Below are 26974 nucleotides of genomic sequence, written 5' to 3'. Positions count from 1 at the left end.
AAGCAGATTGGTGTCCCGGTAACGTGGATGGCGGACCTAATTGGGTACCGGTGTGTGTGTGTGCCCAGCAGGGTATGAGCTGGGGATGAGCACTGCTGGATGAATAGGCAGGCTGTTTGAAAGATTCTCAGTCGAACATGTTACATAGGGATGCCTGAGTTTGCTTTTTGCAGCCCAAGTGAAATGGGGCCAAGGATCATGTAGTAAAGATTGTTCTGTTGATCACCGTGGCACGTTATATACAACTCCGTGATGCAGAGAGCGGGAGAGATGAAAAACAAAGATTGTCGCTATGTCCCAATACCGTGGCTGGGGAAACGAAAGGACCAGACCACATCATGCTGCTATGGACTCCAATGGCTCCCTATAATAGACAAATTCACCACTACCCATGTAAAATTACGCTCAGAGTCGGGGTTGGATGCCAGCAAAAGCCGTCTCGTGCGGCCACTGCACCTCGGGCCAGACCTGGCGAATGGCCTCCCAGATGTGGCTTTGCGATATGAGTTAGCTATGCGAACCCAAGGGAAAAGGGCAACTCAGGGAAACGAGAGACAGAGCGGGAGCGGGATGTGCAAAGCCTCAAAGAACGGACGATTGCTTACCTGACGTAAATGATCTTTAGTCCCTCTCGAACTTCCGAAGGAACCTCTCTGGCATCCTTCTCGTTCTGTGCTGGTAACATGACAGTCTTGACACCAGCACGGTACGCCCCGATCAGCTTCTCCTTGATACCTCCGACCCGCTTGACGTGGCCGGACAGTTGGAATTCGCCCTGGTGTAACGTTGTCAGTGGTGGAAATAAAGTGGGTGTGGACAGGTTGGACATACCGTCATAGCCATGGTTGGAGGTACGGCTCTGCCCGAGAGGAGAGAGATTAGAGCAATGGCTTGTGCCATGCCGCTCGAGGGGCCATCCTTGGGTACGGCACCCGAAGGGCAGTGTACATGAAGACTCCGGTTCTTCATGATATTTTCCGAGGGATCTTGGGTAAGGCCCAATTCATATGCGTGGTTGCGTACCCAGCTCCTTGCGACCTTGACACTCTCCTTCAGAACCTCTCCCAGGTTGCCCGTAAGTTCCACACTGCCGTCTCCGGGCATATCCAGCACTTCGATGAACAGAATGCCACCGTTGCCACCAGAGCTGTAAGCTACCAGTCCGGTCACAATGCCGGGCTGATTGTTCTTCTCGGCAATCTCATCCTCGAAGCGTTCTATGCCCAAGATGGATTCGAGGTCCTCGACGGTGAGTTTGGCGCGGTATGTCTCAGGTTTTCCTGCGTCGTTCGCTTCGACAAATTCGACCGCTTTTGCACGACAAACCGAACCGATCTCGCGCTCGAGGTTGCGCACCCCTGATTCACGAGTGTACGACTCAATGATCTTGGAGACGACATCATCGCTGAAGATGACCTGATCCTCCGTGAGACCGTTCACACGGATCTGCTTTGGTACGAGGTGTCGCAAGGCAATGTGTCGCTTTTCGAGGGTCGTGTAGCCAGAGAACTCGAGGGTCTCCATGCGATCCAACAGGGGGATGGGGATGGTATCGAGCGAGTTGGCGGTCGCGATGAACAAAACTTTGCTCAGATCAACGGGAACATTGACGTAGTGATCACTGAAGGCATGGTTCTGCTCGGGGTCGAGAACCTCGAGCATAGCTGCCGAGGGGTCGCCATTGTGGCTGGACATGCCGAGCTTGTCAATCTCATCTAGCAGGAAGACGGGGTTCGCAACTCCGACTTTGCGTAGACCTTGTACGATGACGCCGGGCATGGCCGCGACATAGGTGCGCCGGTGACCCCGGATCTCCGCCTCATCTCGGACACCTCCCAGTGAAATGCGGTGAAACTTGCGGCCCAGCGCCGTGGCAATCGACCGGGCTATGCTTGTCTTGCCTGTGCCAGGCGGCCCTATTAAGAGTAGGATCGGGGCCTTCTCGCCTCTGCGCTTGTTCTGAAGCATTTTCACCTTGATACCGCTCGCGTTGATCTTCTCTTCGAGCTCTGGATCGAGCTTGAGACCCTCTTTGGCCCCGTCCTTGCTCGACTCCAAGTCGATAGCCTCCTGCTCGGCCTGCTTGATTTGGTGGTCCACGGCTTCATTTGCAGATTGCATCAACCTGACAATTGTCAGGTATGACAGTAACCGCTTCTTGACCTTTTCGATGCCGTAATGGTCATCATCTAGCTGCTTTCTTGCCCTCTCCAGCGTTCCCACCCCGATAGGATCGTCGGTAACCACAGACCAAGGTATCTCGACCAGCGTCTCCAGGTATGTCCGGATGACCTGGAATTCGGCCTGGGCGGGCATCATCTGCTTCAAGCGGCCCAATTCCCTCTCGGCCACTTTTGCAGCCTCTGGAGGCATCTTTGCAGCCTCGATCTTCTTGGCCAACTCTTGGATATCGTCCGACTCTGGTTGTTGCTTCCCTTTCCCGCCTCCGCCTGCGCCGAACATGTCGCTCAGGTTGAACCCGGCACCGGGTGGCATTCCCGAGATAGAGATTTGAGGCTTGCGCCGCTTATTTGTGATCTTTTCCGCGTCGTCCTCGTCAATATGGATCGGGATCGTGGAACTAGTCACGCTTGTTATCTTGATGTTTCCCTTGATATCTTCCACTTGGCGTTCCAGCAACTCAATAACCTTTTGCATGCGAGTTGAGACGTCGAGAGCGCCAAGCACCTGGAGCTTGTCCTCGTAGGAAGCCTCGACGACATTCATCATGAAGTCGGCGAGGGAGCCGCCCTCGTTGGGCGCTTTCTTGACGATGAATTGCTCCAGTCTTTTGGACAAGAGGGGGTTCAGGCCGGAGGGCCCAGGGGTGAGCAGGAAGGCAGACACGCGGAGATATTGGACCAGCTCGCGCGATAGCTGCTTCAGCCGGGAGAACAGGTCCTGAAACTGAGCAGACTGCAGTACAGGAACAGGTACGTTGTCGGTGTGAGGGGTGACCTTGCCCTCAAAGAAGGGGTGCTCCTGGGTGATCTTGTCGACGGTCACACGGGAAATGCCCTGGACGAGCAGGTTAAACTCGCCGCCGTTCTTTCCCTGGATGCCGGTAACCTTTGCCGTGACGCCGTAGGCGTACAGCTTGTCCTTGCGGATGTCTGCCGAGTCGGCCTCGAGAAGGTCGTTGTAGCGGTCGGGGTCATTGGCGATGAGGAGCTGGCCGCGCCTGCTGAGCAGTGGCGAGTTGAGCGGGACGCAGACGACGGGGATCTGGTCGACACGGCGTGACCCCTTGGATGCGCGGGTGTAGACGTTGGACAGCAGGGCGGGAATGTCGCCCCGACTGGACGGGACGGGAATGCGAAGGACAGAGCCGGGAAACAGCACGCTCCCTTTGGTCAGGGGGACCACGGGCATCATGGCCGATTGCACCGGAGGAGCCATGACGGTTTGCGGTGGAACGAGGGCGTCGAGAAGCTGGGTGTAGGTAGATGAGATGGATGACTGCGATGCGCCCGACACGAGGGTACGTACACACTCTAGGTGCTGACCATGCACCTGGCGAGCAACGAGACGAGGTTCACAGGGCTGTCGCAATAAGGATGCGGCGTCTGTCAATCGAGGGGGAATAAATGGTTGGTTGCTACCGGCGGTTTCTGCGCCCAGGAGAAGCAAAAGCAGAAGCAGAAGCAGAAGCCGATGGAAGCAACTCGGATGAGGCTCTCGGCTGGGCCGCTGCTTGATCGGATGCTATTGTCTGATGTCAGGAAGTCTAATGCTAGCAGAGCCGAGGCTCAGTGGAGCCGGGGCCTGGGGCCAGCGAGCCGGAGAGGGAAACAGTGGCACCACAGCGCTACCCGACGCCCCTCTGAACCCAAGGGCCCCCCCCATCCAGCTATCCACGCATCCCCGGTTCCCGGCAACCCCAAACCAGACCCCAGGGAACGATTCTCTGTCTGTGCAACAGCCGAGAGCCACGTGAAGACAGACGAAACCCGAGAGAACCCTTCAGATAGCGACGAAGAAAACGGAGGCGCCTGGAGACATGGCTTGTTTGGGGAATGTGCAACACCTATCTGTTTGGTGCGCTGCAGTGGACGGGTGTCTTTATCCAAACTCGGCTCCGGGGAAAGCACCTGCCATGCTTGTCAGCAACTGAAGTACTTCGGGTGCTGTACGGAGTATGGCGTATTAGACCTGGACGTGGCCGTGCCTCTGTGGTTACTGTGTGTAAGTACTGTACGTAGTGAATGAAGTTGTGCACTGAGCCAATCAGCCAAAGCGGGTCGCAGGACCGAAATAAGACTTTATTTACCGTAACTTGGCTGGTGACAGGTCCCAGTTACCTGGTAACAGCAGAAGGTGGGGGGTGGTGACTCTGGTAACCTGGCTACCTGGCTACCTGGCTCTCAACTTTTAGCGCGTGCCCGTCCGCCGCCTAAAGCAGAAAACCCATTAAACTCCCTGGCGCGTCGGACGCGTCTCCCCTACGTCCACGCATACACGACACAGCACTTCCAAACAGTCACAGTCTTGGGAGACAACCCCGCGCATATCGATACAGACCGTCCACTGCACACTTCCCTTGAGTCTGCTTTTTGGGTCATTCAACTACTCCTTCCCTTCCTAGTCGTCATGAGCAGTAGGTTCCTACGACGGCCCGACTGATCTCTTTGCTTGCCCACATACTCATACAACATCATGACTGCAGATTACGGTGGCGGAGGCGGTTACTCCCGCACCTCGTACGGTGCCGCAGGCGGTGATGATGCCGGTGGTTTTGTCTACGGAGGTTCACAAGGTGGCAGTCAGGGCGGTGGCAGAGTATGTGCCTCCCTCTTCCTGTCTATACACTCTCCGCGACTTACCCATACCCGCCCCTCCTCTCCTCTCCTCTCCTCCTGAGAACACATGATTAACTCATCTCCCCCCGACCTCCAGGCCAGCGGCGAAGAGTCCCTCCGACCCGTCACCATAAAACAGATCATCGACGCCGAGCAGGCCTACCAGGACGCGCCATTCCGCATCGACGGCGTCGAGGTGTCCCAGGTCACCTTTGTCGGCATGGTGCGCAACATCTCGCCCCAGACCACCAACATCACCTTCAAGCTCGACGACGGCACCGGCCTGATCGAAGTCAAGCAGTGGCTCGACGCCGACAAGGACGACAGCGGCAAGCCCCAGTTCCAGCTCGACGAGTACGTCCGCGTCTGGGGCCGCCTCAAGAGCTTCAACAACAAGCGCCACGTCGGCGCCCACGTCATCAAGCCCGTCGCCGACTTTAACGAGGTCAACTACCACCTGCTCGAGGCCACCTACGTCCATCTCTTCTTCACCAAAGGCGCCAAGACGGACGCCAATGGCCAGTCCAACGGCAACACCGGCGACAACGACAGCATGTTCGTTGATGACGGCAATTCCGGCAACGGTGCCAACGACGACAAGGTGCGCCATTGCTCCATGAACGCCAAGAAGTTTTTCAACTGGCTGCAGCACGCCGAGGGCGGCAACGAGGGCATCCACCTCAACCTCATTGCCCAGGGTGCTAAGTTGTCGGTGAACGACGCCATGGCCGCCGCCGAGGAGCTGTTCGGTACCGGTGTCGTCTACACCACTATTGATGATGAGACATTTGCCATCCTGGACTACTGAGGTGTCCACGCTGGACAGGGAAAAGTGTGAGACCGACCAAATGCTCTGCGACTCGCAGCGATATTGGTATCATAAGCATTTCAGGCCTTGGTTCACGGCGTTGGACCAGACCGGGATGGCTTGGCCTAGCTTGGCTTGTTCGGGCAAAGAATACGGCTGGACAGGGACACATTATGGCATGCTATCAATTCATTGCCGACGTGATGACTAAATGAGTGGCCCACGGTGGAAGATACCTAAAGTATGTATGGAACGACTGACTAATGATACTCCTGTAGAGAAGAGAAACCGTGAAAACCAAGTGGTGCGGTAGAGACAGTCGGAATAGTTGGGTGCAGATAAAACCTCAAATTCAAAATACCAAACCAAATCAAGACCCCCTCAGAATCACCCTCTCCTCAATCATATAAGTCGATACCAACATCTACCCATGTTGAATGGGGAGACAATCCCAACACAGTACCGAAACCTGACGAAGAACAGACATCATTAGTAAAGACCGCACAACACACGAAACCCGGGTTTCACCAGACGTACAATCTTGCCAAACCCCCAAATCACGCACGCCGCGGCCCTCCCGCCTGTGCACAGGCCCGCCGCGCGGCTTCGCTAGCCCACCACAGCCGCCGTCACTGCAGGCGCTTGAAGCCGGCCCCGAGCTTGATGGGGATGCTCTTGCCGGCGACGGTCTGCGGCTCGCGCACCATGATGGACAGGCGGACGGGCGGCTTGGACGCGGCGGAGGCCGACTCGCCGTCCGCCGCGCCCAGGAAGATGTCCCGCCGCGGCTCGAAGCCGAACTTGCGGTAGTAGGCGCTGTTGCGCTCCGAGCTCGACTCCAGGTACATGGCGCGGTTCTCGGCGTCGGCCTTTTGGAGGGGAAGAGAAAATGTACGTGTCAGTGATGGTTCTGTTTTTCTTTTCTGGGTTGTTGATTGGTTGACGTATTGACGCGGAATATATATACTTGACCAGGGGGGTCGGATGGTGGGTGGGAGATTATAAGAGGGGAGAGGGAGAAACAAAAATGAAAGGGATGTCACCACTCACCTTGGCCGCCATGGCCTCGATCAGCTTCCTCGCGTAGCCGCGTCGCTGCCCGCTGGGTTTGGTGCCGATGTAGACGAGGTAGTAGCAGTCGTCGTCGCGGTCGCCCATGACCTCGGCCTTGGTGTGGTGCAGCAGCGGCAGCAGCTCGTCGTTGTAGCGGCGCCAGCCCTCGCTCGAGAGCTGGTAGTACAGCCGCCACGCGCCCGAGCGCAACGTCGTCAGCCAGTCGTCGGTCGTGGTGCCCGGTGGCGCCCTGAGAGAGGAAACAAGCCGTGGTCAGCTGGGTCGTGGGATCTTTATGGGGGTTTCTGGGTCAGGCTGATGAGGGGGGGAGGGTTAGGGGATGTGAGAAGAGGGAATGTGGCCCGGCTGAGGAAAACAAGGTAGATGTGTGAAGGCCGGCTAGGCGGGTATATATATGTATAAAGTATGATTACAATACCAGGTGATCCCCTTTCGGTGAGGAAACCTCATAACGGCGTCCCGTGTCATAGTAACCCCATTGGATCATGGTGTCGGGTGATGGTAGCTACAATAATGCGTATTATCTACCAAATGCAACCCTTCTCTCTTGAGTTCCGGGATGCACTTGGTGTTACCAAAACAGCTTGGGCAGTATACCTCACGCCGGGGCATAAGGCATGAAGGGAATGGGAGGGGTGTGGCATAACGAAATCAAAGTAGGAACAGATTGACGGCAGAGGAGAACAACGTGTCAAAACTCACCAAAGCGCAACGCCCTCGTAGTCCGGCCCGATGGTGGTGACGAGGCCACTGTAGCAGTGCGCGGCGACGATGTACTTCATCATGTCGACGTGGAGCTTCCACTTGGCCTCGGGTGCGAGGTGCGCCATGTCGTCCGAGTCGAGCAGGTAGTGCGCCAGCTCGTCCGTGGCGAACGCCTGCGCAATCGACAGCCCGGCCTCCTTGTACTCGGAGATGCCGATGGCCCGGACCTGATCGGCCCAGCGCTCGGGGATCAGGGACCGCTGCTTCTTAAGCTCCGCGGCCGGGAGGTGGATGACGGCGGCGCCTGGACTGCTGCCGACGGTGGTGGAACTGATTTGCTCCGTACTACTGACTTGGAGATTCGCCATGATGGGCTTTCTCGTTTAAATTGGATTGACTGTGTGCGATCATACGAGTTAGTAAATGTGGTCGTCATTGGACGTAGACTCGGTGGATAGCTGGCAAGTCCGGCCGTATAGCGAGTATAGCTTACTCTGTTTACTTGATATATTCTGTATACTATCACCCGTATGTACTCGAGACAACTGGGTTCTCGAGACGGGCATAAATCTCGCCGGATGACGTAGGCAATAGAGGGTCGTTCGAAGGTCAACAGACATCAATGTAGCCTTGGGAGGTGTCAAGATCTAGAGACGATGGGGAGACTGATCAAGGGAGGTGATCTAGAGTCACGCCGAATACTTTGGGAGAGCAAAAGAGGACTTGAGTTCTGGGAGCGAAGTGCAGCAGACTGAATTGGCAGTGATGATGATCAGTCAATCAATCAATCAATCAATCAGACAGACTTGTCAAGATGCTGGATTCAGGTGGTAAGTTCAGGTCGGTAACAAGAAGCAGAGCGTCTTGGAAAGTAACTACACCCAGGGGTGGGTTGTGTTAGACCGTTACAAGAGCTGTCAGCGAAGCTTGTCTCTTCCTATCCCTTGAATCGAACTTCTGCAACCAGGTCTTGATAAAGTGGTCGAGTTGAAGAGATAAAGAAGGCTGGAACCAGACTGAAAGAGGCTTGGGCAGTCTTTAAGAGCGTAGGGAGTACGAGAGTAGGGATCTCAGGATCAACACAGTGTAGATCACCCGCCACGAAGCAAGCCTACAACAGATACGCGTGGGATTGTACATGCAGCGTACCAGGATAAGCAGGAGGAGCCGCATACGTTGTGCGACAAGCCAGACATGCAGAGCGTCAATGGGTCATACTGACGCTGCACATCGGTCCTGTCAACGCCCGCTTGAGCTTCAGACCTCGGGGCACTCTGGTAACCCATAACCGCCCGACTGTTGAAGTGGACTCGGTGGTTTCGAGGGACTGCAGCGCACTGTATACTGTCTGATCGGGTGGCTAGACAAGGTATAGTTACCCCACGACGGAACGCTGACGCGCAACAGGGCAAGACCAAGTGAGGCGGCGATTGGGGGTGGGCGGCGGACATGGAAGGTCATGCGCCTAAGACTGCCAACAGCAGCTAGTGTTCGAACTAGAGTGGGGTTTGCTGGGACGTGCTGCCTTCTGGATGCCGTATCAAGGTGAAGCCGGCCAATGGCAGGTTGTCATCGGCGCCGTCACCATCGCTCTTAGGCCACTGGGCCATACAAGGTTTGGATCCCTGATATGCAAACTGCACGATAAGTGTCAGGTGATGAATGCCGTGGAAGCCTTCGTTCGGCATTATTGCCACATACTTGGTGAGACCAGATTACACAGCCGTGCCCGAGGAGCAAGCATGGAGACCGCTGTCTACGACAAACACAATACCGAGCGACTATACGCCCTGTTCTGGAACTTGGAGAAAGGCTCAAACAAATCCACGGACAAACACCCTCTCGTTGATAAGGCGGCTCGGCTCGACCGGGGTGATCGACGAGCCCGCTCCGTTTCGGCCACGATGGAAGCCAAGCTCCGCCATCCTGGCCCGCCCGGGATCTGACAGCAAATAATTAGAAATATGTGGTATTGATAGGACAGCTGCGCTCTTCGAATAAGAGGCGGCTCTCCGTCGGGAGACATATGCGGACAGCTGAGACACTGTGCGCTGTAAGCCGTTTTTTGTATGTTTGTCTACCAATAACAAGCGTCGCCCTCGTCATCTCTGCTTCCCTGCGTCTTACGTGCTGCATCTTCTGTGGTATCTTTTGCTTTCGTGTAGTCATTAGATCTTGGCACTTTTTACATGCGGCGGATTTCCTGCTCGTCGAGGTACCTCTCGAGGCCTGAGTCCAGGTGCGCCCACCACTCAAAGAGCATAGACTCGCAGATCAGCTTGAACCACGGCGTGAACTTGAGTTTGGGGTCGGCAAACAGGCTCTTCAGGTCCTCGGGCGACACGTATTTGGTATCCTGGACTTCGTTCTTGTTGATGTCCAGGTCGACGTTGGCCTTGATGAACAAGATGTAGTCGACTGTGGTGGGAAACTACTGTTAGCCAGAGCCTCGCAAGAGTGACACTTGCACCTTCGGGGATATGGGAGTCGGCCGGCTTACTCTCGTGCTCGCCCCATTGGCCGTCGCTGGGCGCCTTGTAGTGGATGCGGGTCAGAAATCGGAAGTTCTCGATGGGGACCTGCTCCTTCTTGATGCCCAGCTCGTGGTCGAGTTTGCGCTGCGCCGCACGCTTGACGCCCTCGACGGACTCGGGCAAGGTCGAGCCAGTCTCGCCGGGGATGCTCAGCGGGTGCGAGCAGCAGGTGTTTGTCCACATGTCGGGGAACGTGATCTTCTCGGAAGCGCGCTGCTGGAGGAGCAATCGGTTCTGGTCGTCAAACAGGAACACGGAGAATGCGCGGTGAAGCAAGCCCTTATCGATGTTGGTCATCAGGTGGCCTGTAGGCAGGGCGTTAGTCGAGCCGCGGGCGGCATACTGGGCGCGGGTACATACACAGCTTCTTGCTCGCGGTCCCGATTGGCTTGTCATCCTCGTCCAGGACGATGCAGACCTCGTCCATCAGCCGGATCTGCTCTTCATCGTGACCCTCGAGCGCCACGGAGGCGGTGTCAATCTCGGGGAACAGGCGCAGGATGCTCTCGGCCGTGATGGGCGCGGATTCGGTGACTGTGGTCGTGGTGGACATGCTGAAGAAGTCGCTCGCCGGCACTATTTACAGGAGCACGATAGAGACAGTGAGGAGAGATACCAACCGAACGGTCAAATCGAGGGTGGAAGGGAAATCAACAAATTATCGCGGCCCTGATTTGTTGGTGGGCCCCTCCCCCCGCCGACCGACTGCGAAAGAGGGGCAATCAGCAGGGCGGCAAGGGGTCTTCTTCAGTGAAATCAGGGGTGCCTTGGGTGCTCACACGGCAAGTTAGTTAGCGTCTGGCGCAGGGATCACTGCTTAATTGCCCCTTTCAAACCCGCTGCCCGCCCATGGCTTGCGTGACATCGGGGATCCTAGGGGTCGCAGTGCGCCGGCGCCAAAAAATGAACCCCCGCCCCATTTTTCCCGGCCGTTGATTCCACCGTTCCGCGTAATTGAATTATTTATTAATCCCACCGGACTTAGTATAGGTAAGCGGGTTGCGGGATAGACTTTGGCTAAATTAATACTTTTCGTATATCTTCTATTTTACCTTATCTTATTATAATCAATCCGAGTGCGTGGAACTCCCGATGAGGTTGGGGCTTATTATGAAATGAAATCTTTACATTTCCGAGCAAGCTGTAAGTCGAAAGGAGTCCCCGTCTACGAGAGCTTAGAGATACACCCAGGCTGGACCCTTTCCAACCTAGCAGCAACTTCATTCCAGACATCCTTCTGCAGGCGCTGGCCCTGTTCATTGCTGAGCCAAGTTGGCACCCAGTATTCCTTGATTTTACAGCCAGACAGCAGTTTCCCATGGCTCTCCTCGCCAGCCACCAGGCCATGCAAGAGCGTCCGGCTTCCAACCTCCGCAGTCCGCGCCATCATGGCTTTGACTGACTCGTACATGATCTTGGTAAAAGTCCCAACATCACGACCCAGGCCAGTCGAGCACAGGCCAGGAGCCACCATGTTTACAATCACGCCTGTACGCTTGACAGGACACAGTGACGCAAACTGGCGTACGGCACACTCTTCTAATAATTTGGAGAGAGCATACCTGGGTTGATTGCATGTTAGCCAATTCAATCTGATACCTGCCGTAATAAGTCATTCACATGTTGAAGAACTGGGGCCAATCTCACCTTCGGCTCATGTTGGCCCTTTTCTGGTCGTAGAGACCATCGAATATGCTGCCCTGGCGAGTTTTATCCATCTCGCTTTTCACCGTGTATCCTAGAGCACTGACGACAAAGAGGAGAGTGGGCTTCATCCCAAATTTGCGTCCGCTGTCACTCAGCTTGGGCAACATCAGAGCCCCTAGAAACAAGGTGTTGATAACATTGACAGTGATACTGGTCTCCATGCCCTCAGCAGTCGACCATGTGTCGTTCATAACGCCAGCATTGGCAACAAAGCCATCGATCCTATCCAGCTCCGCTGACGCCTTCTTGGCAAAGGTCTCAACAGACTCACTCGATGCCATGTCGAGATGCCATACCTATCAATACAACAGTGAGTCCTCGGACTGAACCAGTAATCATTGGGGTTTCACGACAAGTTTACCTGTACGACACCGCTGCGGCCTGTTGATCTCTCAATCTCCTTTTTAGCATTGTCTCCGGCTGTGAGGTTCCTCACGGCCAGGATGACACAGGCGGCCGAGAATTCGACAAGGTGCCTTGCAGTCTCTAGACCGAGACCAGAGTTGCTTCCTGTGACTATGTAGGTCTTCCCGGAGCAAGTTGACTCATCCGCCAGAATAGGCAGCTTTTGGTACTGCTCAGCAGTCAATCGGAGCATAACCATCTTGCTTGTGTGATGTAATTCTCTCCTCCGCCTGGTTGCAATGATATGGAGCGAGAATAACTGAAAAGTGTGATCAAGTCAGCGTAGGGTAAAATGTGATAAGGGTCACAATTGTGCAACTTGACAGGGAGGGAGAGGGAAGAAGAGAGTTCCCGTTTTATATGAGGGCAATGGTACTATTTCCACCATCGGCACGGTTCCTGATTTGCAAGAGTCGGATTTCTCACAAGCATCAACGTCTTAAAGCCGGAACTCACTCGATGACAGCCCGCGACGAAGTCCTTTAGGAGGCCCTTCAGTCTAGGCCAATCAAATATTACTTCCCTCTTTCGGCACAATGGAGGTATTATTGGAACCAGATATGCACCAATCAGACGCTAAAGGCAGCTTCAGAAGAGGTCCACTTTCTCTAAGTCTTGACCATCCGACCAATCAGATATTGATTTCTTCTTATGGACTAGCGTTCAACTGCCTGTTCGGGGGTAACCTGTCACGTATCGATTTCTCCGAACTCAGCACTACTCAAAGCTGTGTCTGCCGGTCATTCGGCCATTTCGGACCCCGGTGACGGCCAAGCACAGTGCATCGAATACCTTCAGAGAATGAAGTGAATGGTGCGACAAGCACAGGCCGGCGTAAGCGGCATGGAGCTGCAATTCATTGACCAGAGTGCGATGGGGATAGGCAGGTCTGAGCGTCGTGTCATTCGCTCCCATGTCATGAGAGGCAAGAACGCGGGCCGACCCCGTCCGTCGACGAGAAAACGGACGAGTACCGTTCATGTCAAACGCGTTCTACCCTTCTACGGCACCCCGGGCTTGGCGTATTCGAGACCACGGCCGCTGCTTTGGCACGATCTGTGTCTAACAACGTTCCCACAACAGCTGGATTCTGAATCTACCAAGCTTATGCATCGGTGTAAGGTGGCTCTCGATCTAGATTGTGTTGGTTCTTCTTACATGATTCTCCCAGGGTTCTTTGATATTAGTGACGTGCTATTCCCACCCCTGTTTTGCTCCAAATTCGACATGGTCAAGTCCGTTTGGGTTAATTTCGTTCTAGCAGATGAGGCATGTAAGTAGTGCAGATATCAAGTCTGCCGATCCATGCTGACATGGCCAGACTTCCACTGCACTTTGGCTATAACAGCGTCTTTCGTCGACTTTTACGAACGCAAGCCTAGCATATCCCCCAAAGCGTTATATCATATCTCAACGGCTTATGCTTTGGTCAATCACAAACTTTCAGGCGTCGAGTCTGTTTCAAACACCGCCATAGCTGCGGTGGTTACTTTAGCCATTTACCAACAGATACATCATCAACACTCAACAGGCTTGATACACCTTAACGGGCTCTATCGAATGATTCAGTTACGGGGAGGAATTGCTAGACTGATGAAAGAGAACCCCGCATTGGCACTTAAGCCATTAAGGTACGCTGGTGTTCCTGTTTTCTTGGCTTTTCTCTTTAAACATGCCCTCAGGAACAGAACAACCTGACGCGTATAGGCTCGATGTCGAGTTGGCGCTACAAACCGGGTTGCCTACTTTATTTCGCTGCGACACGATGCTGAATAGTGCTATGTCAGGCAGTTCTTGTATTGTTAAAGATCACCTTTCCAATATTACCCCTGCACTGTCGCTTATCATGCTGGACGTCATCAACTTCGCCGGTCTCCTAAATTCCTCGGAGAAGGATGGGCGAGCGAAAGCGAAGCTTGACCCACTCATTTTCACGCAAACACTCATATCTCTCTTGTACCGTATGTTAAAGTTCTCTCCTCTGGGGCAACGACGCTCTCTACCGAGACAACCTCACGACGACGTGGCAAGTCTGGCAATGCTGGCATTCATGACCACTCTACTTCCAGCATATGGTAATGGCCACACAAATTACCCTCTTCTTTCCCAGCGTCTGGGGATCGCCATTCACGATCTTCTTCTCACTTTTACGGATGAGGATAGTAAATCGCCAGTGCTCTTGTGGGCTCTATTCGTCAGCGGTGTTTCACTTCTTGACTCCAAGGAGTCGCACTGGTTATCAACATTGATCTCGAGTACCTGCGAGCAACTGGATTTGTATGATTGGCCTGCTGTTCGTCGTCAACTACGTAGGTTTCCTTGGTTGCCAGCATTGCATGACATTCCTGGCCAGAGTTTATGGAATAACTCCCGACCTAGAAACACCGGGGTCCTATAGCAGTCCCTACAACTAGAGATGTTGTTTATATAGACCTATACAGAGCGTGAAAACTGGATATATAGCTCATTCATATCTTCTTATCAGCTGGATGCTAGTAATTGACCTTGGCCGGTGATTAAGCAGGGTGTTGCAGGCCTGGGATGGCAAGGGTTCCGCGGAGATTGCCGCTTCAGTTAGAACTTGCAGAACCAATACCCAGCTTGTCAGGACTGCATTCAACAATGAATGGATCGCTGGAACTGATTCTATATCTTCCTTTAAGCAGTACGCGTGAGCAAAATGTGGTTTGGCAGTATGGAGTCGAGCATTACTCCATGCTAGTGCCAAAATATAAGGCCGAGGATTAAAAATGGGGTATAACAACTTAAGAGCATATTAGTACTGATAGTGAACATATCATCTGAAAACAAAGTGCGAGCCTAGGCAAGGGCTTAAAAGCAGTAAGGATAAAAAGACCAGTGGCGAGTTTTCTGTAACTTAAAAGATATCCCTCGCCAAGTCGGAGCGTGTACCGTAGTATGGATAGCAATCCTCCTCCTCGATGACCACGTCTGCGCCGCCAACGGCAATGAGCTTTCTGAACAGATTCTGCTTATGCCCACTACCGCTGGAGTCGATAAAGGTTGGCGAGAACGCTACTGGCGCCACCCCATCCAGATGTCGAACGCTATCGTGGTTGAAGAAGACATGCCCAAATGCCACTCCCCAGGTGCCATCCCGCGGGAAAGCAACGACACCATAGGGGCCATGTCTATGAGCCACTTTCTCCATGTACTCGCGAGTCTCGGACTCGATGCGCGTAAAAGCTTCAAAGAGCTTTCCCACTGTTTCGTTCACGGTGTGCTCAATGATCTTGCCTGAACAGCCAAAAGTCAGCTCAGCCAGCCTTTGGTGGGGATCAGCTCCCTGGGCTGCCACTTACTGCCATATTTTCCCATGGTCTCGATTGACCCGCCACTCCAGGTGCTTTCCCCATGGATTCTCTCAATATCATAGAACAGCAATACTCTCTCCGAAGTGATGTGGCCGATGCCGATTGTAGTGCCGAAGCTATGTGGGAACATCTCACTGGAGGCCAAGAGGTCCTTTTTCCACTTGGCAGGTGTGAACTCGAAGGTAGCGATGAGCTGCTCACCGGGCTCGAGTGGGAAGTCATAGAGCAGAGGCTTCTGGGGTGCATAGCCCCTGGGTACGTTGTCTTCGCTGACAGAGGCTTCTTGTGCTGCTCGGCGATTCTTCTTCTGTTCGACATGTGTCGCGGCTTTACGGAACAGCGCATTCACGCCGATGAGAAGGGGCAAGTCCATTATCTGAAGAGGGTTGGGTCCGGAAAGCAAGCAGTTTGCAGCCAGGCGTTTCAAAATGGTATAAAGCCAGTCGACCTCACTTCAGCAGGTAAGGGAGGAATCAGAGAGGAACCATCTTGTCGGTTTCGCAGAGTTTCGCACGCGCCGCATTATATAGGCTCCTCCCTTCAAGAGAACCATGGCCCAGGTCACTCCAAGGTCTCCCCTTCTTCTCTTCACGGGTCGCTCAAGTGACGAGCATTCTCGTCTGGTATAGTTTCAGCTCCGTTCAGCTCAGCGAGGTGGCGCTGTTATCGGCAAATCGAGACGTTCGTTAGTGTCCCAAGTTGGCCAATGACTACAATGACTAATATTCAGCTACATAACGAAAGGGTGTGGTCTCAAAGTTTAGAGAAACATGGCAGATTCTATCGGGATGGATGCTGCCCTGCATGGTTTGGTCCAGAACAATGGACCCGCAATGCGCCCGCAGCTGAACGGAATACCGCGGTACTATGGTAGACGCTCAACGGAATAGGGTGGGGCCCGGCTCGGTCGAGACACTTAGCGCGGGTGCACGGATCATCCGGTCATGTGACTCTGTCAAGTACACCTCCATCAACTTGATTGCTCTCACTACCCAGCTCATTGTTACGGGAACGATTACTGCGTCTGAATCTCTGGGACGAGACCACCCTACAGCTTTCCTCAGCCCTGTTTCATTCTTTAGTGAGTGATGATACTTGGTCGAGCCGGCCAAGATATCGCTCCTCTGGTGGAACAAACGGACGCCACTGGCCTGGCTGGGAATCCCGAGCAACACGTTACGGGAGGTCACGCTGGCTGACATATTCTTTGAAAACCTCTGAGTGCAGAGGGAGACACTACATATATCAGCCGCCACTCCATCATATCTGCCCACCATGGCGGACAGTAAGCAGCACAAGTATCGGCAGGAGATCCAGCAGATGATGTACGTCTCTGGGGAGACCGGCGAGCCGTCTGTCGAAACCACAGCCATGATAGAGGAGATCGTGCGCCAACAAGTCATCGAGATGCTGCGCAACTGCACTGAGCTCGCTGCGCGCCGCGGCGCCCGCTCCATCACCATCAACGACCTGATCTTCCAGATCCGCGACGACGCGCCCAAGGTCTCGCGCCTGCGCACCTTTCTTAGTTGGAAGGACGTGCGCAAGAACGCGCGCGACTCGGACGAGAAGGGCGGCGACGTTGAGCTGGGCGTCGACGACGCGGCTCCCGGCGGCATGCCCGGCGCCGGCCCCGTCGAGGAGGCCGCCAAGAAGAACAAGAAGGCCAAGGTCAAGCTGCCCTGGGAGCCCAGCAGCTTCTACACCCAGGAGGTGCCCGAGCGCGACGACGAGGAGGACGAGGAAGAGGAGGAGCTCAACTTCATCACGCTGGAGCGCCTGCGCAAGGCCGACGAGCGGACAAAGGCCATGACGCGCGAGGAGTACGTCACCTGGTCCGAATACCGACAGGCGTCCTTCACATACCGCAAGGGCAAGCGCTTCCGAGAGTGGGCCGGGTTCGGCATCGTGACGGATAGCAAACCGTCGGACGACATTGTCGATATCCTCGGTTTCCTAACTTTTGAGATGGTGCAGACGCTCACGGAAGAGGCCTTGAAGATCAAAGAGCAGGAAGACATGTGGAAGGAGCGGACCGGCTTGGAGAGTAATTCCAAGAAGCGGAAGCTGGCCCCGGGCGGCCTCTTCGACCCGCCCAGCGAAGGCAAGACACCAGTTGAGACGCGCCACATTCAGGAAGGATTCCGGCGTCTGCAGACGAGGACGAAGAAGGGCCGTGCCATGCTCAACGGAACGAGGCTTCAATCAAGAACAAGCCTGCGGCTCTTCTAGACTGCTCCGAAGACGTGAAGGACTTGGACTGGTGTTTGCCCTGTGGGGGCGGTCAGGCGTTTCTGGTGACAGTGGACTTGGACTATGTCCAGATACATTCGATGATACCCACGTTGGGAATGGCGTTCTTAGGATGGGGTTCAGCATTCCTATTGATTTCTCAGTTCGATTAGTTACGGCTTTTTTGCGTAGTTGGTAATCTTGTCACAAGCGCATTTGCATTGCGCAATACTTTTGCTGGTTGCAGTGCAGTGGGATATCATCTAGATCATGATCATAAATCTTTCCATCCTTCAAACCCTTGGCCTCTCCAGCCCCAAGCAACCACGTAATGGCCAGCCAAAAGCTCCCATTCCTCCACCTCGTCTAGTCCTTCTAATTGGTCTACCCTCTCTTTCTCATCGGCGGGGATCCATTTCCTCCAAATGTCTTCCACGGTGGACGCCTTCGTTCCGTCCTGGAAGCCAGCCTCGCTCAGCCGCGTCTGCTGATCCGTCACCTCTGGATACAGCTCAAGAGTCGGCATCTGGATCCGCCGTGCTGCAAGATTGGACACCATCTGCCGGCCGAATGGATCCGACGGTCTGACCGGCTCATATACGACGAGAGCAGCTGAGGAAACCAGTGACGTGAAGTGGGATATCACAGACTTGGCCTCTGGCGGTTGAAGGTAGCAGAGGCAGCACTCGGATATTATGAGGGTAGGGATGCCACTTTCAATCCCTGGGAGGCTCGGTGGTGTGGTCTGTGCGAAGTCTCGCAGGTCGCGACCGTGACAGTAGTAGGAGCTCTCATTTGCAAGAGATTGGTTGCCCCAGGTACCATCCACGAGCTCTGAACTGATGGTGATGATGCTCCGCAAGACTGGTATTGACTGAACAGTTGCCCGCTTTTTAGCTGCAATCGCTGGAAAGTCTATCTCGTGGTATATCAAACCACGCGTCTCAGGTCGCGAGAACAGGCGGAAGGGGCGTGTGTCCGTTCCAGCACCCAGAGAGATGATCTGCCGTTTCTCTCCATCTTCTCTGTTACCCTTAAAGAGAAAGGTAGATACAAGTCGATCCAGAGCCGATGTCCGTGTGTAGGTGCCTGTCGCTCGGGGGTTTAGCACTCCGAGGCGGTCCTCATCCCAGATAGCTCTCAGTCTCACCTCGGTTGATGATGGGCAATCTGCGTGTGGGCGGCCCGGCGTTCTGTTGCACGAAATACCGGGCATACGGGTCCTCCAGGTAGCCCAGGTCGACGGCGCTCAGCCGCGAGACGGACGCGTCGGTGTCGGTACCCTGGATGACGGTATCGTGGCTGCCCGGTCCCGCGGGGCTCGCAAAGCCGCCCCGGCCTCTTGCACCGCGCCCGCGAGCACCACCTCGCCCTCGAAGAGAGAGAAGGTTTGGAATCTGCGGCGCAGACATGGGGTCAAATGGCCGTATATTTCTTCAACGGGACCGGGGCTGGATATTCAACAACCTATGCCGGCTGAGACATTGGCGGAATCGGCCCTCGTTGTCGGTGATGTAACCGAATGGTGGGGCATCCCAGCATCCCAGCATCCCAGGGCAGTGGGGCCCCTATCTTTAGCAGGCGGGTGGCGCCCCGTTGCGACGAGGCGCTAACTGTCACTAGTTTCGGGCAATACAACCTCGATCTCCCAGTGTCGAAATTTGCCTGCAATGGAAAGAGTCACAAGAGACTCACAGTATACCGTTATACTACTCAAGAGGCACTGGATCGAGGGCGTTTCGGTGATTTGTGGCGTGTCCGGGGTCAGCTCAGCAGCATGCTTCATCGATACGAAGATCAGGATCATCGCTTAGCTTGCGCATGACATCACGAACCAGATGTTGACAGTCTGTCCAGTCCGGTTGGAAGCTGACGGGTTGATGGGATCTTTCAGAAAGGGACAAGTGGCCCATTCTTCCATCCCCCGTTCTTGACCAACAGCTCGGTGCATGGCCAAATACACTGGAGAGCCCCGATATTCCGACTACTGCTGCAGATAAGTGACTGTCGTCCACAGGCAACTCTTGCGTGTTCCGCCCGGAAACATTTGTCTGACAGCTAAAGCTTCACTGGGGTCATGCAAGGGTGTCGCGGATAGGTCTGGCGTGACAACGCGAGAAAAGGGGGGCCAATGGTCCGATTTGCAGCGGCGTTACAAGCGAAATCCGTCGTTCTGGCGCTTGTCCAGCCTAGCATGGGGCGGCCCAGGCAGACCTGCAGCGACTGTGCTGCAGTTTGCTAGGCACGAATGAGGCTGTGCCGATCGCTGCCTGCGTCCTGGGCCTAGGTTGATACGTAGGGCGATTTGGGCGACAGGGGGGGTGCGGCGGCGAAAACGTTCCTTACCTTCGGGTCCCCGGACTTCTCGGTCCCTTAATTAAGACCATTCATTCAGCTGCCTCTCTCACCATTGTTCTTACTTCTCGCATCATCTTTGTTGTTCTTGATCACATCGTTGGCCACGCCGCCATTTTCTTTACTTTCCATCACCGAATTTTATTCCCTTCATTCCACTACAGTTGCGAAACCCCACCGGTGTATCGTATCCGCCAAAATGTACCGAGACATCGCCACGCATGTTTACAAGCGGGCCGTCGCCTTTGGCGAAGGCAACGACGCCGTATACAACATCCCAGGATGGGCTTGGCTAGTCATCCTCTTGGACATCATCGTGTTCCTGCCATTCGCCTACATGGTTGGCTACACCCTCAACAATATCTTCCCAGTGCTTGCCATGATCGAGGACCCGTCGCCCCCCGCTTATGAGCCTGTTTCCTTGAACACCGACGCCGACTCCCTGGCCGAAGACAACGCCGCGCTCGCCGACGAGGCTGCTCGTGGTGGCCAGGACACCCAGGCTATCAGCTCCAGCTTCCGCGCCCTTCACCGCACCCTCTACGCCATCTCCGGCCTGAGATCCTACTTCCGTGGACTGGCTGCCTGGATCGTCCTGACTGTGTCAGGACTTATTGTTTACAGCATCATCAAGGAGACGTTCATTCCCAACTTTGTTGCGGTTATCATCGCGGGTGTTTGCTTGGTTCAGCTTTACACTGCCTGGCTGCACATTGTGATCTCCGCCCCGTCGCCGAAGCGTTTCTACCAACGCCTGCCGCCATTCAAGCAGGCATTCCAGGCGTGCGCGCTGCCGACCGTTGCATACATGCTGGCTCTTGAGATCCACACCGCATTCCCTAAGTGGTTGGCTGGTGCCATGGGCATGACCACGCTGGATCCCAACAACCCGGGCCAGGTCCCGCAGCCCAAGGCCGGCGATAGCTGGAAGGGTCTGATCGTCTTCATCGTCGCCATCGTTCTGACCGTCTTCGTAACTATCCCCGCCCACGTTGTCCTCACCCGAGTTCAGGCGTCTCTGCTGCCCGAGGAGGACGAGACTATTGTTCCTTTCGACCGATCCTTCCAGGGCAAGCTGGAGCCTGCTATTATTGGTGGCCGTGGCTATGTCACGATCATCGATGCTTGGCAGACCTTCTCTCGCGCGTCATGGATCAGACTGGTGAAACTTTACGTCAAGATTTTCCTGGTCAGCTTCGCTGTGTACTTTGCGATGATGCTTGTCTTGATCCCCGAGGTCTTCTTGATCGCTGCACACAGCCAGAAGGTCGAGTAAAACCGAAAATCCATATTATACATCCTCTCGCTAGCTCAATCAGGCCACCAGGCCTGCCGTACTTCCCGCATCACTTTGCAATATCATGGAGGCTGTTGGAGCAATATAGGCATCAGTTTTATCGAATATTGACGTTGATGGAGAAGTAATTGCGAGTGATGTGGCTGTGAATGGCAGGCCCCTGGTGTTAAGGAAAGGTCGGAAACCCATTTCGAATTAAGAGAGTTTGGGCAGATTTAGGAAGGCGAAATGCATTTCCCCTCGAAGGTTGACACTCATTATCAATACCAAGCGATTTCATGGCGTGTGAACTTGTTACTAGTTAACCGAACAGAGCCTCAAGTGTTGTTTTTAAATATTTCACCAACGATGCCCATTCCTTCTGTGTGCCACTATATCTCCGTAAGAACGTGTAGGTAAGAAAGTCGAGGCACGTCCAACAAACATCCTGCCAGGATACATCATTCTCCGGATTTTTTTTTTTTTCTTTGGCAAGTTAATATTCAGTATGTTCTCTTGGTTCAGTACAGATGTGGTGTCTCAAAAACCCGCAGTACTGACCAAGAGACAAAACGCGTGTGAAGATCGCGAAGCCGTGTTGCCATTGGGATATGCGGGTAGCTTGCTCGTAGGTTGAGGATGGTTTATTCGATTTAGCCGATTTAGTGACCAAGTCTCGTCTACGGTGCTCCTATGAAATACGAAAGATTCGTAGTCATTAGTTGAAGAATTAGATTATGTCTAGTTCGTTATATCGAGGCTTGATAAACTGTTGAAGCTTTTCAAAACCCTGCTCGCTTTCATCGTCGCCATATGAATGAACCTGGTATAGCCCGATCCTTTTGAATTGATTGGGTAACTCCGTTGGGTGGAGAATCAGTGCGACCAAGTTCGTAACCCAGAGACAGGTAACTGGCATTGGGCTTGATCGCTCTATACTCAGTGCAACATCTCCATAAAAAGTTCCCGCCAGGTGTGCATCTCCTGGTTCTGGAAGCCCCAGCAGTCGTAGGTCGAGAATGCCGTAGTATTCGGACACTGGTCCTTGCTCGATCTGGCAAAGAGACCCTGACGTTATCGGTCCTATGACCCGCAAAATACCACCCCTGACTCTTCCATATATGTCACTACCAACGTACGAGCACGAAATGTGCTTGATTTCAACAAGAGATTTCTTGCTTTCAAATTGATGCGGAAGCTGCCAAGTAATCTGGCCCGACACAGATGCCCAAGACCACGATGGTGCTTGGGGCCCCGATACGTGACCGGGCGGTTGATCAGAACCGGTCGTTTCTAATCCCGAGATAACTGTGCGCCAGAGAAGTCCGAATGGTAAGGTAGACTTCCATATTCCAGCGAAATAATCGCTGTCTGAGGCGCTGTTCGCCAGGCGCCTGGAGACTCCTGACAAAGCCGGCAGCACATCCGCGTCGTAGGTAAGACCCAGCCGAGTGTACCGTCGTACTATCCCCCACCAGCCTTTGTTCGATTGATACAGGTGGGAAGATGGTCCATCTGCTAGAATCTTCACAAATCCCTGTTTGAAGCCGCTTTCGAAATCTCTCTCTCCACACTGACAGGAATTGCCGTCAAGGCACTCGAAAGCTAACTCACGGCTGCAGAAATGTAGCACCCGCGGAGAAAGAAATCGCTCCTGGAAGACCCAAGCGCGTTTCAAAAGCGGGAATTCGTCGCTAGTCAACTCAGCTCTCATGTTTAAGCCGAGATCGAAATGGTCGTGTTTCTGGCGGCAATCAATCGTGACTTGCTTCCCTTCCTGTGATGTGTAAGAGAAGTTCATTGGTCGCATGGATGCTGGGACCTGACGGTAGCATCCTTCGTGCGAATTTTTCGAAGCAGTGGCTGAGATTGTGATATAAGACTGTTGATAAATATCAGCCATACGGGCGGCCTCGTTTTCCCAGTCTTTCTCATCATCTTGTATGATGCAGAGTGAATCGATCCAGAGGTACTCGATTCCAAATCGTAGGGCGATATCTATGGCGTCGCGGAAGGTCCGCGGCAAGGTATGTACCTGAATGGCTTTGGTGTGGTCCTCCAGTGTTGTGCTCGTTGTTTTTACGATGCTCGACGCATCCCCCCAACAATGGCTGAGGCAGGCATATCGGGCTACTTGTCCAGAAGTAAGTAGCAACCTCACTACACCTCCTGGATATGAATTGCGTAGATCCAGCACTCTTGTTGGCAACGAATTGCTTTCGCAAGTTCCCTTGCAGCTATGATTAGCATTGCAGTGGGCTAGTTGATCCCTTGCCCACGATATGCTTGCCTCAGACGAACTATCCTCCGGAACACCTGGAGTATCGTAAAGCATCTTGAAAGGGAAATCTCCCGTCTCAGAGAAGCCTTGGAATAATGTGATAAGCTTGTGCTTTGAATAACAATCAAAACAAGGATAGGGGACTAACCAGAGTCGGTGAAGAAGAAAAACGGGGGACATGATACATCAGCGTGCGTTTCCAAGTCTTTTCCCGACACGATAAATTCATCCGCGGGGTAGCTTTTTCTCCATCTGATAGTCACATCTGTGAAAGAGCGGCCAGCAAGCTGAGCATTAATAACTTGCACGAGTAGTTTGCATATGTTACATGTATCTGCGGTGCTCAAAAGATCTTTCAGGTGGGCGATAATTGAGATTGGCCCGTAGTGGTCTGATAGAAAGCGGCAAAAGTGATAGTGAGCAACGTCACTAATTACAACACCAAGCCCTGCATCAGGATCCTCGCAACCAGTGACTTGTAATAGCGGATCAGACATTATGTACGATTCCCAAAATATTGGTTGAAGGAGTGAAAACGGGCATAGGAACGTGTTGCGATGTAGTGACAAGTGAAGATATGGCGATGAGCAGCTACCTACAGAGTGGGGACGGGTTGGTGGGTAGTCAGATGCGGCTGAAGAATTATAGAGGGTACTTGTCCACGTGACCGTTGATGATTGCTCACAACAAATCTTAGGAAAATGTATATAAAGAGGTCGAGCATCCAAGATGATGTGAGATATTAAAGTCGGATAATGACAAGCAGTTCAGTAAAGAGGTCCATGTTTATAAATTTCAGGGAGGAAGTTGGTCATCTAGATAACGACTGACCTTAGTTTCCCATATCAGGGCTCAAGTCTCTCATAGCCCTGCATGGCCTTCTTAACCTCTCCTTCCTATGCGGTCAGAGGATCATCATGTTCTTCGCCAGCATGTTGATGACCAACTTACTAGGATTCGGTTCTGATCGATCGAGATGAGCCGGACTATAAGCATCGACAAAAGCGTTACTGGAAAGGTGGATAACCAAGACTATGCACCTTCTTTGGAGCAAGACTCTCATTCTTATGACCACAGTATTGTCGGAGTTTGCATCCAAGTAGGCTGGTTGCGCAGGCACCCAGAGCCAGGCACCCCAAGTAGACAGCGCAATCACGTTTGCATCCATTAAGACGAGTTGTTTGCCCATGGTGCGCCACTTACATAGGTAGTCGATCAACGTGTCGAACGGCGCAATTTCAGAGCAGTTCTTATGGAAAGGACAGTTGAATAATATGACGTAGACCCGGTGTTCGAGCCCGAGTGAGCGCAAGGGGCGACCGACTGCAGGCCGTGTTTACGCCACCAGGTGGCAGCCACACAAAGGCACTTGTTTTTCTCGATTGACACACTCGCACATGGGTTGTTTGGTTGCAAACAAACAGGAGGCACACTTCAAGTGTGAATCATCAACTGCTGGTCCGTCAATCACGATGGGCAATTCCGAACCCAGCAGGCCTAAAGCCGCATGGGGACAAGGCGTGTCGCAAGGCGCCCGGCGGCGAAGACGCAAACGAGAAGAAGCCAAGAGACAGGCTGCTCAGAAAGCTAAACAGAAGCAGTATCAGGGCAAGAAGGAAATTGCCAACGTCAAGAAGAAGAAAAGGGCGACGACGAAGAAAAAGAAGCAGAAGCAACCTCAGCCTCAACCTCAACCTCACCCCCCTAAGGTGGACAGAGCTGCAGCTGTTACACAGGAACACATAGACAGTTTTTTCGGCTCCAGGGCTGCGTCCGATGCAGCTCCAATATTTGGTGTTACCGATGGTAGGTCCCAGAATAGAGAGCCACTGGGAGAGCTCCCAGTTCCTCAAACCTCCATCGATTGGTCAACCCCTCAAGTCTCTTCCGACATATTCCACCAGCAGTTTTTCAGACAAACCAACAAGAACATCCTTCGTGATACTTCATCCCACACGAGAAGTCTACTGGATCCTGTCACTGAATCCGCTACCGCTCATGCATCCGGGGCTCATCCTTCTTCAACATCGCCTGCCGCCGGTCAACAAGCTCTACAGCTCTATCAGTTAGAAAGGCCTGCCCTTACGCTGGGTGATGCATATAAAACGGAGACTATGATGCCATTTGGTCAAATTTCGAAGTCGGCGTCCCTACTTCCAGACGAACCACGATCAGAGAAACCGTCATTTGCATTACCTACCACTGGATCGTTTGGTGCCGCCCCTGAACCGATAGACTTGAGTTCTGAAAGTCCTCAACGCCCATTCCTTCAGCCTCGAAAACCCTACCATGAAGTTACGAGACCGCAAGTTTTCGGCGAACCCGCATTACCTGCCCCTGGCTTTGACCGTGTTTGTTGGGTGCGACAAGATCCAGAAACACTTGCAAACTGGCACCCACAAAGGTGCAAATCCCTCGCTCAACTGTACACCGAATATCCCGACAAGCAGCTTCGCGGTATCGAGACTGAAACTTTAGCCCTTGTGGGAAAAGTCTTCCAACAGATCGCCGAAGAGGCAGCACATGAGTGGCTCGATAAATCATGCCCTGGGACGAAATGGAGTGATAACATTCGTGTTGAAGCGTTATACAACTTCGATGCTCCTCAACTGGACTGGACCATTGTGGACAGGGCCGTCTCTCTTCAAAGCATGAAGAGCATGGCGAAGTCACTCCTTTTTAGTTCGCGGGCTAATGTCCGTAGCGAGAGGGAAATGACACCGCTTCTACTCATACGTCTGATGGAAAAATGCCGTGGCGTCTGTCAAATTGTAAGAGATGACAAGCGTAGGGTGTTGATGGAGAAGACCAAGGAGAAGCTTGAGTGGTTGCCAGTTGGACTCGACTGCATGAAACTGGATATACAACGTCGAGCCATCGCGGACCTTGAAGAACTCCATAAACGCTCACAGCACAGCCCCGGCAATACTCCGAGACATGTTCAGGAGTTCTATCAAACAAAAGCCGAAATTGATATACTGGACCGCTCCTTGATAGAGTTCCAAGAGCATCGTTTGGAGTTCGTCATTGAGACGTTCAAGACTCTGAAGCAGCTGTTAGCAACCACTGCATGACGGAATATTTACACCTGGATGGAGGGTTGCGTAGCGTCAGATCATCCTTTACCGGAAGAATCACTATGTAACTAAGGACTTGTGAGGTGAATTGAAATAGCGGAACGGCTCAGCTTTGTGGCTTTTCTTAAACGTCTTGAAGGCAACAAAAAAAGACCAGCATATAGTATATAGTTCATCCCTCAACGGGTCGTGCTATATCCACAAATAATTCATAAGAGTCGCCTTCGAAACCCTGACATACGGTGTTGTTACGTTGTCAACGTATTATTTCCTTTTAGGTAACAAAGTAGGTATGTAGGTCGGGGGAAGAGGCGATCCGTTCCGGTGATCAGTTGGACTTTGCGCGCCCTTCGTTTGCATTCAACCCACCGACTGGTTGAGACGTG

The 26974-nt window shown here is 53.4% G+C and overlaps 10 protein-coding genes across 10 annotated transcripts; 4 read left to right on the top strand and 6 right to left on the bottom strand.

The window, feature by feature from the left end:
- Positions 1 to 405: 405 nt before the first annotated feature.
- JN550_002255 (uncharacterized protein) lies at positions 406 to 3399 on the bottom strand (the record flags this gene model as incomplete). The annotated part of the gene is made up of 3 exons (XM_049313530.1): positions 406 to 493; positions 606 to 775; positions 832 to 3399. 3 exons carry the CDS (start codon positions 3397 to 3399, stop codon positions 406 to 408), a joined length of 2826 nt encoding a protein of 941 aa, XP_049175546.1.
- A 1257-nt stretch (positions 3400 to 4656) lies between these two features.
- Positions 4657 to 5607, top strand: JN550_002254 (uncharacterized protein; the record flags this gene model as incomplete). The annotated part of the gene is made up of 2 exons (XM_049313529.1): positions 4657 to 4779; positions 4897 to 5607. 2 exons carry the CDS (start codon positions 4657 to 4659, stop codon positions 5605 to 5607), a joined length of 834 nt encoding a protein of 277 aa, XP_049175545.1.
- Positions 5608 to 6236: 629 nt separating this feature from the next.
- JN550_002253 (uncharacterized protein) lies at positions 6237 to 7754 on the bottom strand (the record flags this gene model as incomplete). The annotated part of the gene is made up of 3 exons (XM_049313528.1): positions 6237 to 6476; positions 6658 to 6910; positions 7384 to 7754. The coding sequence occupies 3 exons, from the start codon at positions 7752 to 7754 to the stop codon at positions 6237 to 6239; spliced, it is 864 nt and encodes a 287-aa protein (XP_049175544.1).
- Positions 7755 to 9571: 1817 nt separating this feature from the next.
- On the bottom strand, positions 9572 to 10473 carry JN550_002252 (uncharacterized protein; the record flags this gene model as incomplete). The annotated part of the gene is made up of 3 exons (XM_049313527.1): positions 9572 to 9804; positions 9857 to 10225; positions 10281 to 10473. The coding sequence occupies 3 exons, from the start codon at positions 10471 to 10473 to the stop codon at positions 9572 to 9574; spliced, it is 795 nt and encodes a 264-aa protein (XP_049175543.1).
- A 612-nt stretch (positions 10474 to 11085) lies between these two features.
- On the bottom strand, positions 11086 to 12231 carry JN550_002251 (uncharacterized protein; the record flags this gene model as incomplete). The annotated part of the gene is made up of 3 exons (XM_049313526.1): positions 11086 to 11482; positions 11568 to 11923; positions 11989 to 12231. 3 exons carry the CDS (start codon positions 12229 to 12231, stop codon positions 11086 to 11088), a joined length of 996 nt encoding a protein of 331 aa, XP_049175542.1.
- A 2679-nt stretch (positions 12232 to 14910) lies between these two features.
- JN550_002250 (uncharacterized protein) lies at positions 14911 to 15740 on the bottom strand (the record flags this gene model as incomplete). Its single annotated transcript, XM_049313525.1, has 2 exons — positions 14911 to 15290; positions 15356 to 15740. The coding sequence occupies 2 exons, from the start codon at positions 15738 to 15740 to the stop codon at positions 14911 to 14913; spliced, it is 765 nt and encodes a 254-aa protein (XP_049175541.1).
- A 902-nt stretch (positions 15741 to 16642) lies between these two features.
- JN550_002249 (uncharacterized protein) lies at positions 16643 to 17599 on the top strand (the record flags this gene model as incomplete). The annotated part of the gene is made up of 1 exon (XM_049313524.1): positions 16643 to 17599. The coding sequence occupies one exon, from the start codon at positions 16643 to 16645 to the stop codon at positions 17597 to 17599; it is 957 nt and encodes a 318-aa protein (XP_049175540.1).
- A 274-nt stretch (positions 17600 to 17873) lies between these two features.
- JN550_002248 (uncharacterized protein) lies at positions 17874 to 19011 on the bottom strand (the record flags this gene model as incomplete). The annotated part of the gene is made up of 2 exons (XM_049313522.1): positions 17874 to 18688; positions 18750 to 19011. The coding sequence occupies 2 exons, from the start codon at positions 19009 to 19011 to the stop codon at positions 17874 to 17876; spliced, it is 1077 nt and encodes a 358-aa protein (XP_049175539.1).
- A 1142-nt stretch (positions 19012 to 20153) lies between these two features.
- On the top strand, positions 20154 to 21230 carry JN550_002247 (uncharacterized protein; the record flags this gene model as incomplete). The annotated part of the gene is made up of 1 exon (XM_049313521.1): positions 20154 to 21230. One exon carries the CDS (start codon positions 20154 to 20156, stop codon positions 21228 to 21230), a length of 1077 nt encoding a protein of 358 aa, XP_049175538.1.
- Positions 21231 to 24983: 3753 nt separating this feature from the next.
- On the top strand, positions 24984 to 26585 carry JN550_002246 (uncharacterized protein; the record flags this gene model as incomplete). The annotated part of the gene is made up of 1 exon (XM_049313520.1): positions 24984 to 26585. One exon carries the CDS (start codon positions 24984 to 24986, stop codon positions 26583 to 26585), a length of 1602 nt encoding a protein of 533 aa, XP_049175537.1.
- Positions 26586 to 26974: the final 389 nt, after the last annotated feature.

The sequence above is a fragment of the Neoarthrinium moseri genome, assembly GCF_022829205.1.
Source record: "Neoarthrinium moseri strain CBS 164.80 chromosome Unknown scaffold5_Wmoseri_CBS_16480, whole genome shotgun sequence".
NCBI lineage: Eukaryota > Fungi > Ascomycota > Sordariomycetes > Amphisphaeriales > Apiosporaceae > Neoarthrinium > Neoarthrinium moseri.
The sequence above is the reverse complement of the archived record's forward strand: the minus strand, read 5'-3'. Positions and strand labels throughout refer to the sequence as shown.